The sequence below is a fragment of the Talpa europaea genome, assembly GCF_964194135.1.
Source record: "Talpa europaea genome assembly, chromosome: X".
Lineage (NCBI taxonomy): Eukaryota > Metazoa > Chordata > Mammalia > Eulipotyphla > Talpidae > Talpa > Talpa europaea.
In genome coordinates, this window is record NC_140081.1 from 11,378,990 (window position 1) to 11,392,039 (window position 13,050).

Genomic DNA, 13,050 nt, shown 5'->3' on the forward strand with positions numbered 1-13,050 from the left:
ATTTAATTATATTTGAAGTGATAAGGTGGTTAAAGAGGAAACTAGGGACCTTTTCCTGGGGTATTGGTGCCTAAGCTTGTGCTTCCTTAACTTGGTGATAACTGAAAAATGGTCTCCCGGTGTTTAGTAGGGAAACAATGAGAACCTCAGTGGGTGACCATTGATTTAATTGTATGACCTCGCTCAGGGTGTTTCCCTTTCCTGACCCTGCGGTCCTCCCTGCCACATGTGGAGATGACCGGCCCACAGAGTTTTCGGTGAGAATTTAACATGATGGGTTTGAAAAGTGCCAGCACATTGCCGTAGTCAGGGTTTTCATCTCTACACCTGCTTGTGCGTCCTCCCTGGGGGAGCGAGTCTGTCAGAGGATCAACAGCAGAACGTGAAGGTTGGGGTGGGGGGTATTTTGAATTTTTGCTATCAAAAGATTTCATAAATTAAAACGGCATTTCTGTACATTTAAAAATATTGGGAAAATTGTTTGGCAGTTTGTTGCTAGCTCTTATTACCTAGAAATGACACTCCTAACAAGATAAATGGCTCCATATGCCCATCAAAAGACATGTGTACATGAATGTTCTTACAAGTTCTATACATAATAGTGAAAAGCAGGAGAGAGCCTCATGTCTCTCAGTAGAAGACTAGGTACGTAAATTGTGGTATATTCAAACAAACGAATATTGCACAGCAATGAAAAAGAAGAAACCTCTCCAGATGACAATATGTCTGAATACCACTGACTTAATGCTCAGTGAGACACTGTGTGTTCCCTTCATATAGAAGTTTAGGAACAGTCGAGTGAATTGAAGTGATCTGGGTGATAAAAGTTAATGGCTACCTTTGTTGGGAGTTTTGGCTGGGAGAGGACACAGGAAACATTTTCTTGATTTTGGGAGGTGGTTGCACAGGTGAAATGTATAAGCCTTCATTGTGTCTTCCCGTTACAATTTGTGCCTTTACTGTACGTAATAGCTTAATATCAAAAGTAATTGCCCCCCATAATTTTTTTAGAACAGTATATAATATTCATAGACACTTTGGTCTTTAAACAGGCTACCTCATGCCAAAACTCCAGAGGTGTAGACCAGGGATTGACAGACTTTTTCTATAAAGGGCCAAATAGTAAATACACTTGATTTGTAAATAGATGGTCTTTGTTGCAAATTCTCAACTTTGCTATTGGAGCCATAGATGATTCATAAACAAAGAGATGCGTGTTCTAGTGAAGTTGTTTATGTGGGCTGTAGGTTTCTAACCCCTGGTGTGGAGCACTGTGAGAGGATGGGATCCATGGAGGCTTGAAAAGTGTTCTGACCCAATTTCCAAACTATTTTGGACCTGAACAAGTGGTGGTCGCAGAGGCGAGAGGGTAGCAGAGTGAGCAGCTGGCATTTGGCTTTCATTTCTACTAACATGGACTGGTCTCTGGGATAAAATTCCTTTCATGTGTTCAATATCAATGTGGATCTGCAAAAGGCCTCATTTCAATATTAGTTTTTATCTTCCTATGTCTCAAATCATATTAGGGTGTTATTTTAAGCAAATCAAACCTTGGCTTGGAAACAAGCAAGGCCTAAGGGCTTAAAACCAATAATTTTATTATCTTTGCTGTTATACGCAGGGATTTGGTTGCCCTAGTTTAATCACAGATATTCTGCTAAAGAAGATAAGCCTTTGTCCAGAGGCTGGGCTTATGCTGGCATCAAACTATAGAATTAATCCTGGAATCAAACATAGATTTGTTTTGCTGTTAAGGAAATAACTGTGTTTCAAATGGGGAGTATTTCTCATACTTCGTTGACTCTGCCTAAAACTATAAACTAGAAGCTGAGTTAGCAAGTACTCACCTGCGGCCTCTACTGGAATTTAATGAAATTAAAGCCTTGGATCCTTTTAATGCTATTTGGGGAAAATTTGTGCCTCCATAGTTTTGGAGCAAGAAGGAAACCTAAGTGGCCACTTAATCCAAATTCCTCATTATCTAGAAGCGATTCTGACACACAGAATAATTCTTCATTTTTTCCACCTATTCGCTTTGTATTTATAGAGTCCCCAATGATTCTCACCTCCTGGAATTCATGTCCTTCACTGTGGCCGCCTCTGCAGGTGCTGCTTGTTGGGACCATTGGCTCTGTCTGTGATCGCCTTGCTTCCTTGGGCTGGGCAGGGTAGAGGGGGGATTCTTAAAATGAATATTGAGCTGTACTCTCCAACAAGGTTTGACTTCACAACATTTGCTAGGAGGTTTTAAAAGTTCTGGTAAGGGAGTTGAAGTTAAGTCACAAACAACTTAGGATAGTTGGCAAAACTGCAGGATGCTGCACTTAGCAGGCTTACAGGATACCCGCTGTGACTATTTGAACACATTCTTATCCCGGTCTAGTCTAGGATGCTGGAGGCCCTCATACAGTGCCCCCATCTCTGAGGCCTGACCAAGCAGGCATTAAGGGAGGCATTCTGGGTAGTTCCACTAGAGCATAGTGGTGCCCTCCACTGGGACGTCCTGCTGCCCCTTGGTGTTCCTGTCCTGGTGGTGAGTCCCAGGACAGTGCATGCAGGGACAAGTCCCATCAGCAGGTCACTTCTTTCATTTATTCTTTCACTCTTTCATTCATTTGTTCCATTTACTTTCATTTTAATATTCATGGACAGTCTATGAAACGACCTGCAGAATATGAGCAGACTATGAGATACTGAGCTTCGTTGTGCTTCAGAGTGGGTGGAAACATGTTTTCTTTGCCGGATGTTGAATGACAGCACTCACAGAGTGGTCCCTGGTCAACAGCATCAGCACCCCATTATCTGCTCCCACCCTGACCTCCTGAAGCAGAAACGTTGGGGGTGGACCCAGTACGTTTATATTTTAATGAGATTTTAACTGTCAAACCCCTTTCAGACACTGAAATTTGAGGACCACTGAGCTATAAAAATGTAGTAAATTTTCTGACAACAGAAGTGTTAAACTTGGTTGGGTAAAGGTGGGGGACTAACTCATCTCCTGCTTTGCCTGGAACTGTCTCCATGTTGGCACTGGAAAGTCTGCACTCCAGGAGCCCCTTTGATCCTGGAAAATAGGGATGCTGGGTCTCTCTGGTAAAGGAGAGTTGGTGGTTCTCTGTTGCAGCCTGAAGGTAATTATGGCAGAAAAAGAATAGAAGGACCAGAAATAAGATTTCAAGATGGAGGGAGATTTTGGAAGCTGCTTTCTGCTTGTCAGTTCTAGGCTGATAGATTCGGTGGCAGCAGGTTACCTGCAGGAAGCCGGCAGATGGCTAAGGCATCTTGCTGAATCCCTTGACATGAGTCACAGCTGTTAGAACTTGATACTTTCTGGAAAGGGGAAGGTTGGCATTCATCAAACTACTGCAAGATGCCAAATAGAAAAAAAAAAGCCACTATTAATCTTAGCAGTGATGACAATGAAATCCCTTTACAGCAAAAAAGCATAACCAAAAGTGCTTTGTAATTGCAGCAATTTCCATGTCCCAACTGATGGCACCCTAGATTCTAGAAGAATGGTCTCTGGCTTATCTGATTGCAAAAAGGAATTGTGAATGAGATATAACACTCATTCTTCTCAGAGTGAGCATTCACCCTGGATTTTCCCAGGTAGTTACAATTAAAACTCTTTTTGTCCTTCCGTACAATCATAATTTATCATCCTTATAAACTTTCAGTTTTGAAAGTAGAGTCTGTAAATTATAGTAAAAACATCTAATGGTATGTTGTGAGCACGGTGTAAAGTGGTAAAAAGAGAATGAAATAGGAGAGCTGATTTATCTCAGTTAAATATAAACCATTCCTTAGCAGTGATGACAATGGAAGTTTAGGAAAACTAAGCAAAAGTTCTGAACTTGTTTGCATAGTCGAATCACCTGGAAACTTTAAAAACTTTTACCTGTTCAGGACTCTAGCCCAGTGATTGCAGTTTAATAGATCTGGGGCAGGAGCTTGGACTTCGATGTCTTTTTATTTTTATTTATTTATCTTAAAATTTTTATCTATTTATTTAATTTTCTTACATCATCATAGTCCCCATAATTCTACCACCACCCACGAACATCACCATAGTCTCCTTTGTTCTTCCCTCTGCTGATTTGACCACCTTTCTTCCCCTCACCGGCTGTATGTCTAAGATCTAGTTTGCCTGCTAGTTTTGTCTTTTTTTTTTTTCCTGACCCCTTGTTCAGTTTCCCTACATTTCTCCTATAAGTGAAACCATTTGGTAATTTTCTTTTTCCTTCTGACTTATTTTACTGAGCATGATCCCTCCCAGCTCCATCCATGTTGCTGCGAATGGCATGAGTTTATCTTTTTTGATTGCTGAATAGTATTCAGCATTGTGTATATAGACCACATCTTCTTGATCCAGTCATCTGTTTGGGGTCACTAAAGGTTGTGTCCATATGTTAGCTATTGTAAATAGTGCTGCAATAAACATAGGGGTGCAGGTATCTTTTTGAATCAATGTTTTTGTGTCCTTTGGGTAAATTCCTAGGAGTGGAGTTGCTGGGTCATAAGGTAGCTCCATTTTTAGTCGACACCCGGCTGATTTTATAAGCCATATCTCTTGCCCATGTTGTAGACGTGTGTATAGTTAAGCCCTATCCCCAAACACCTCTCTACACCTAATCCCACGTGTCCATGGGAGTTCTGTCATATAAGCATACACATAAGATTTTGGAAATAGCTTCATGGCAGGTAGAATAAGTCCACATTAATACATCAATAAATCAATGCAAAAGGCCAACATCCTATTATTTGACAAAGCTAATACTGCACCAGAATCTATTTTCTTAGCAAGAATACCACAAATACCTGGACTGAAAGAAAACAGACACAGATGCACACTTAATGGGGAATGCAAGTGTATCTCTGGAGAAAACAGCTACGGCAGATACGGAAACAGATTAATTAAATAGACAGTTGAGTGTATGCCTAGGTTTTAAGTCAATTGGATTCTCTTTTAGATTCCTCCTCTGTCACCTTTTTTTGGACTGAATTTACTTTGTCACTTGGCCCTGGCTGTGCCACTTCTGCCCTAGGGGCAGCTGGAGAAGCCCTCGGTGAACAAATTCAATCCTGCCAATTCCTTCAAAGGAGTCGAAGATACTGAATTTAAGAATATACTGGTCCCCAGCCGAGGCCCACTTCAGCTTGTGCCGTATTAGTACATTTTAAAAAGTCTGCTGTAAAGGGAAAAAGCTGTTACTCTGGGTTTTGAAGACTGGCACTGAAAGCCTTTACTTGTTAAATCTGACCAAACATGGAAACAGCAGGAAAAGATGTGTGCGTCTGACGACCATTGTCTTAGTCACCATTTATTATAAAATAAAACCCGAACTTCCAAATCACATAAACCTTTAGAAAGTGTACTTTCAAAATATTTGCTACATCATCATTTTTCTGGACTATACACTCATGGATGTGAAATTTAAAGTTAATGTGGCAGTAGCATGAAAATTTACAAAGAATGTACGAGAAAAAGATTATATTAGTTAAATATTGTTAGGGCCAAGAGACTCAACTAAATCAGGATTTTGTCTGATATTCTTTTATCAGTATGTGCCACAGCCGTAACATGGGAGAGGATATACTACATTAAAAAAATTATTTTCTTTTGTCCCTTGGTGATAGGAAAGGCTAAGAGGAAGGTGGACGTGATGGAACTTTTATAGGACCAGGCAGAGTTTTTCAGCTCATTAGCATCTGCGTTCTGATCGAAAGTTTATTGGGCAAAAAATGTGGCAATCTCAAAATTACACTAATTTTCCCATGCATGCAAGAGAATGGAGCTAACAAAGTCCTTGATCCAGAAGGAAAATGAAAAAATGGAACAATAGAACTTGAACAATGAACCATATCCCAGTTCAAGTAGTGTATATGGAAACTTCAAGAAGGATCACATTGGTACCACTAAGAGTCTCATGTAATGTTTTAGACTTTGTGCTCATAATTATAGCTTATGTCAACCTCAGTCACACCTCTGGGTTTCCCAAGGTACAGATTCCATTTACTCGACAAATATTCATGGTGCTTCCCAGATGCTAGCTCTTCAAACTCTGAAGGTATTGTGGGAAAAGATCGTAAAAACATAATCTAGAAATTGCTTTTGCTATGGAGTTTGCAGTCTAAATGGGGAAGGCAGACAGTAAGTTTTACAGAGTAAATGTAGGGTATCTCAGACGATGGCTTTATGGTGAGATACAAGGTACTAGGCCTCAGTGAGAAGGTGACATTTGAGTAAGCTATGCAGTTAGTAGTTGGAAGAAAGTTCCAGGTTTGGGGGAAGGGGCGAGGGGGGAGAAAGGGTGAGGATAAAGGGGTATTACTGACTTTTTTCCAGTGTGAATTGGCTAGCTCTGAGTGTATCTTTGTTTTCCTAGTCTGAGCTGTGGGATCATGGGCTAATTTTGTTTTCTTCTCTATATTTATTTATACTAAAAGCCTAGCTAGGAAGATTTTTACAATAAGAAAGTGGATACTGAAACACAAACATATTGAGGTATTTAACTTTTCCTGGGAAGCTTTAGCTACAATTAGGATATAACTTTATGACTATGGAGGTCTGAGAGTTGAACCTGACCAGGGTATTTGCCCACTGAAAGCGATCACTTCCATGGCCATCGTGTCCTAAACACCCTTGTCTTTTGACATCGCTCAGCGTTTTGCTAAGACTCCAGGTAGGTCACTGACATAAGAATCAGGAGGAGGTCTGGTAAAACTGAAAGGTTGACTCAAGTAGAAAAGCCCAAGCAGGCCCTAGTGACTTTCCCAGGTGCAGGTTTGAAAAAGAGATAACAAATAATGAGGTGATTACAATGTAGAAATACCATTATCTTCTTTTGCTAGGATTTTAGTCTTTGGATTTATATCAGCATAATCTGTATTTTAGAGTGAAAGAGGAGTGGAGAATGCTAGTGTCCACGAATGCAGAGCAAACTACTATGGAAGCTTAGTTATCTATGAACTATTTTTGGATAACCTTTGGAAGAATTTCCTATAGCAAACACACATTTATTTCTAAAGGAGCTCATTTTAATTACACAAGTTGATTACCTTCGATTAATCAAAATTTCACACATTGTATTTATGTCCAAAACCTCTTTAGGCTACCTACCACCCCAAATCCTAGTTCTCTCTAAGAGGTAACCACTATGATCACTTTGATATGCATTTTACAGACCTTTTCTCTGTATTTACATACAAATATGCACACGGAGAGGGTTGTTACTGAAAAAATATAAATATTATGTATATATATATATATATATATAAAGATTTGTGCCTTGCTTCATTGCAACAACATGTCTTGGAGATTTTGCCATGCAAAGAAATAGAATTGTAAATAAAAACAAACAAACAAACCAACCAAAAAAACCCCACCCCAACATATGAAAGCAAAGCTGGGAGCCTAATTAAACAAGGATAGCTCAGTTCTCCCATTTAAGCTTTTACACGGGTTAAATGGGGGAAATATATAGATGCCACTGTAAATATGTTGCCTGCCCTTGAAACGATCTGAGGTTTGCTCGTGGAAGTGGGCTTTGGAGGGTGTGCAGCTTGTGAGTTATTGTGCGGTGGTGGAAGGAGGGTTATCTGAAGTTGGAAGCAATGTGTTAACACCAGATGTGGGCGGGTGTGTCTTCTGAAGCGCTGTGGACGGGGGTGGCCAGTCCCTGTTGAGGTGTTGAGGTGTATGCATTTTGTGTGTTCCAATGGGACTGAATTGATTTGGGTGCTTCCCCCCCCACCCCCCTGCTTTCACCTATCATTTTGCATGGATGAAATTGTGCATAAGCAAATGTGAAATTGGAGTTATGCCCTAGTTCCCCCCCAAGATATCAATTGCGTTGGAACAAATTTGCCTTTTCTGTTCTGTTGTTACAGCAGCACTGACTGTATGTATAGACACGGACATATGTTTACACATGCATTACATGTTAAAGGACCCCATATGTTGGACTGAATGCTGTTTCTGTTTTTTCTTTGATTTTCACTTACTATTTTTCTTTCACTTAATACTGCCTCTTAGGGCTTTTTCTATATCAGCCTCTAGTCATTTTTTAAAATGGCATTTAAAGCATTGAGAGATGACTAAATGGCTCTCCAAAGTGCTTGCAACACTTTACACTCCCACTGACATGTTCCCTGCACCCTGGCCAGTATTAGCTTTATCAAATTTATTAACTTTTGCCATCCCAATGGTTATATTTCTCTCTCGATCCTTCTCTCCTATCTCATCTTTGTATCTCCACGCACATTTATTTACACTGTGAAAAATACCTTCCATAGACATACTGATAGAGAAAGGAACTTTAACAGTGTGAAATAGGGAGGGAGGCAATGCTGAAATGGGGAGAAAGAACTAAAAGGGATAGGCAAGAAAATGTAAAGAAGCCTATTAAAAGGAGTGAGAAAAGGAAAAAGAATCCCCTTTCCATTTATTTTTTACTTCTACCTCAGCTAAATCCAGCTTATTCACTTTATGGTCTCCAGTTGGCCCCACTGGGATTCGATCTATCACCAGCTCTGCTTGACATCTCCAAAAATGCAGCCTAAATAGTTTATCCATTTGCTTCGCAACAGCCCTGAGGGCATCAGATTGCACTGTTGCTCAGTGCTGGGTAGCATGGGCCCACAAACTGAGCAGATGCAGCTGGTCAGGGGTGTATGATGGTGGGGGCCTGTGAGTCGGGGGCCTCGAATAGCAAAAGCAGCAGAAGGCCGGGGTGCTGGGGTTCAGGCAGGTGTCAGCTGTCTTCCTGCAAAGAGGTTGGTGCTGGACATAAATGCTTCCAGTTGGGCATATTACCAAGCAGGGAAGTCATAATGATTTAATAATTAAATCACATTGGTTTACGATCATTCTTCTTATTAGGAAATATTATTGCTTTTTGATGATATATTGTATGAGATGCAACTTTCATATAAACACTGTGGTTTGCATATACATGTAATATATATTTGCATATATAGATCTCCAAGTCAGAATGACTTACTAAAAGTAGTCACCGAAAAAGAGGATGGAATATTGATGTAAAGATGCCAAAGATATTTAAGGAAATGTAGAAAATATGAAGATTAATGTGACATTGCTCCTTCAAAGTCAGATGCATTTTTCTGTATGTGAAAGCAGCAGGAAGAGGGATGGTACTGGCTGGCTCCATCTCTGTTTTGCAGTTGGCCTTTTGCACCTTCAACTCCTAAGCTATGATATTGCATATATATATATTTATATGCTATATAAAGCACATATATTTAAAGCATATATATGTTAGTTACAGAAAGTTAACATTTCATTTTTAAATTAAGAACCTGCTTTCCTACCCTCTCTTCTCTTGGTAGTGTCTATCACACATGGGAGGTAGACAGAATTTTATGAGAGGGAAGAGAAATCACGTGAACTCAGCGGCTCTGCAGCAGTCGAGGCCTCTGCCCACCCCCCTCTCTCCCCAGCACCCTTCTCCCTACTACTCTTTGCATTCCCATCTGGGATGACTTGTAGGGGAAGCTCCTAGGATCAGCTCCCGGTGCAAGATGTAGTGGTGAGTTGCAAGGGCAAAGCCAGGCCTTTCTCCCACTTTTCTAGGTGTAACTGGCACCCAGGGCCAGTTACATAACTTGTAGGACCCAGTGCAAAATGAAATGTGGGGGCACCCTGGTTCAGAAAGCAGGGACAAAACGCTGTTGAAGGCGCTAACATAGTTTTGTCCTGTGGTTTTTTTTTTTTTTTTTTTGTGTGTGTGTGTGTGTGGTCTCCCTTTCTCTAGTCTTATTGTATTTTTTATTTGCCATTTAATGCTGTTGCAATTTGTAAGAACTATTACAGTTTGAAATCATTAGTATAATTTTGTCATTCATCCTTAGATCATGCAAATAGAAGACCTTTTAACTTGTATACGGAATCACTGAAATCCTGAAGTTTGTGTTTTGTAGCATGTACGTGGATTTGTATTTGGTTCTCACCAGAAGAGTAGCAATGCTGCACAAAACGAACTCGGCTGTTTTATTTTCAATCCTTAATACGCACACATTCCCCCAATGACTCTCTGGCTTACTGATGGGTGCAGGAAAGGAAAGGAAATCATGCATTGCCCTCGCTTCCCCTTTGCCTCTGCCAATCTTTTCAGTGCATGTGGCTTGTGAATGCAGGAAAGGAACAGGAGAAGGATGACTATGACAGGGTCGTTTGTGTTCTTAGATGCCTTCTTTGGCGATCAAAGCAAATTATGGTTCTAAAGGGAAGAGCAGCCTCTTGGGGGCCGTCAGGGCCCCTGTCTACTCTGTCCTGGATGGTAATATGCTCACTTTGTACTTGCTTTGAGTCTCACTGAGCTCCCTCACATTTGGGTCTCCTGGAGTCCCGTGCTCCTGGGGAGCGGCGTGGAGGCTGTCTGCAAATGGGGCATCTAGGAACCTGGGGTGTGTGTCACAGATATGGGGCTCCCTGGCTCATGCACATGCTCCCTTGTGCTCTCCTCCTGCAAACTCTAGTTCAAGATAAAATTACTTTTAGGGCTTCAAGACAGTGACAACCAGCACTGAACCAAGTACAGGGTCCTCCTCCCTGGGGGTGGGGTGGAGAGGGGTGGGGGGCTGAGCCTGCACAGATTGTGAAGCAGGCTCTTTGTGTATCTGGGGATGCTCTGGACTGCCCGAAACTGCTTCCCCGTGTGGGGTATGAAGTCACCTTGTCACCACAGGCTCAAACTGCCCATAGTGTATCCATGCAGAATGGCTTCTTTGAAACTGGGGGAATGCGCTTATTTTAAACCCAGTTGAATTAATATAGTCTCAGAGACAGTTGGATCTATTTGAGGGCTCACAACTCCATAGAAGTACCTTGAAGATGGGCCTTTGGACCCTCATGGCTAAAGCTGGAACCAGGTACTCATCATTTAATCAATCTCTCTGTATCACTTACAGTTTTGATTCGTTGTTTGTCTTCCTTCCAGGATTTCCAGCAGGAGAGCTCCAGAAGCCTTTCTTTTGGGGAACAGAGTATCCTCGGTAAGTAAATTAGTAAAGAAGCCAGCTAGTGACATGCTGCTTTGGCAGAGCAGAACATAAAGTAAAAAACAAAAAACAAAGCCGATGGTTGTTCAGCGAAAAAAGGGCATGGTACCGGGAGTGTGTCGGCCCCCTCTCAGCATGGTAGGTGTTTGTGTTCTCCTTGTTCTGAGGCATAGGACTGGACAGGAAAGTCAGCTTATGCGCAGGTAACATTTAATGGATTTCTTCTCTATGCATAAACTCGTACTACAAGCATTTGGACTTTGAAGGATTGTTGGCATTGGACTTGATGGTGATGCATTTAAAACTAGTCCAGATGGAAGAAACAATGAGAAAATGAAGGAAAAATGCTTATAGAAGAGCAAAAGGTCTAGTTTGGCTGGGCCAGGTGGTATATGAAGTGAAGTAGCAGAAAAGCAGGTGAGGGTGTAATGTTGGAGGACTCTGAATGCCAGGTAAGGAGCCCTGGACATTAGCAGGCAATATAAAATGTTGAAGATTTTGAACAAGTCAGAAAATAAATTGTGCCTCTAGGAATACAACTTGGATAGAACAGGTGAAAACTGACACTTTTCAGTTAGTTTAAAGGCCATCAGTTTAAAGGGGCGATCAGTTTCAAGGCCATTATTAATACCAGCAGATCGCAGACTTCCATAATTCAGAATTTCCATATATAGTGGGAATCCTGATAACATCCATCGTCAATACTATCACCACTTTTATACCTTCTGGTTCTAGTGCTTGAATACAGAAAATTTATTCTTGATTTTAGAACTTTTGTGTTTGTGTTGTGATGACAATTTAAATATGATTATATAATTATAAAGGATATGGGAATCACATGCAAATATACATAAGAGACCTACAGAGGCAATATTTTGATTTGGGCTTCTTCAGAAGCAGGCCCCATGATGAGGGTTAAGTGCAAGTAGTTTTTTGTTTGTTTGTGGAGCGGTAAGACCAGGACGCAGCAGCAGGGCAATAGGAAAGTGAGGCAGGGAGGGCAGGAAGTCAATAAATTATGTCTTGTGAGTTTTCTGTGGCCACCACAATGAACTGCCATGAACTCAGTAACTTAAAACAACACAAATTTATTAGTTTATACTTTTGTAAATCCAAAGTCCAACCCAGGTCATAGTGCGCTAAAATCAAGGTGTGGGTTGGGCTGCATTCCTTTCTGGCAACTCTAGGGGAGAATCCATTCCCTTGTTTTTTCTAGCTTATGGAGGTGGCCTATACACCTTGGCTCATGGTCCTCTTCCTCCATATTCAAAGCTAGCAATGTCATTGTGTTACAGGGCAGGGAGAGGGGCACCCCAGACCCCACAAACCTGCCTGCTCTAAATAGGTTCTGCCATCCGCCGTATCAACATAAAGCATGTGAGACTTTAATGAAAAGGAACTTTAATACAATTGGTAAACAATACAGGAAAGGCAAAGAATATAGTTTCTAAATCAAGCACCCAAAGTTACCCGTCCCCTCGTGGGTAAAAGTCCACCCAAGCAGGATTGGCCCAGAGCAAGGCCCCAAAACCTGCCACAGTTCTAAAGCACCTTTCAGTGGAGACCCACAGAAAAGGATCAGAAATAACCAGACATGTCTGGGAAGAAAAGGGCAAAATCAAAATCAAGACAAAAACCGCCCTTGTCACCTCCCCACAGGTTTCTCACCCACATCTGTTTCAACCAATCCACGACCAAAAGGCAAGTGCAGTTTCTTCTCGGCTCCACGTGCCTCCTCCAGGTCTCCTTCTGGATCTCCATCCTGCTTCCCTCCTTCCTCAGTTTCCTCTGCAGCTTCTTCTCTCCCTGCTCAGCCCCACCCTCCTTTTGGGTGGAGCAGGGTCCCCCTTTCCTGGGGACCACCCTGTTACAATTTTACTCTGACCTGTTATCCATAATCATATCTCCTTCTGATCCTCTCCTTCTGTCTCTCTATTCCAATTTTAAAGCCCCTTGTGGTTACTTTGGGTCCTCCCAGATGATCCAGGATAATCTCTCTATTTTAAACTCAGCAGATTAACCACCTGCATT

General features: G+C 41.5%; 1 protein-coding gene across 1 annotated transcript in view; it reads left to right on the forward strand.

The window, feature by feature from the left end:
- The window catches only part of PHEX (phosphate regulating endopeptidase X-linked), a gene marked incomplete at its 3' end in the record, with an annotated part of 158,003 nt that overhangs the window by 127,565 nt on the left and 17,388 nt on the right, over positions 1-13,050 (forward strand). Inside the window, exon 16 of the mRNA XM_084258817.1 lies at positions 10,959-11,013. Coding sequence (XP_084114943.1) covers positions 10,959-11,013 — 55 coding nt within the window. The remainder of the gene's footprint in view (positions 1-10,958; positions 11,014-13,050) is intronic.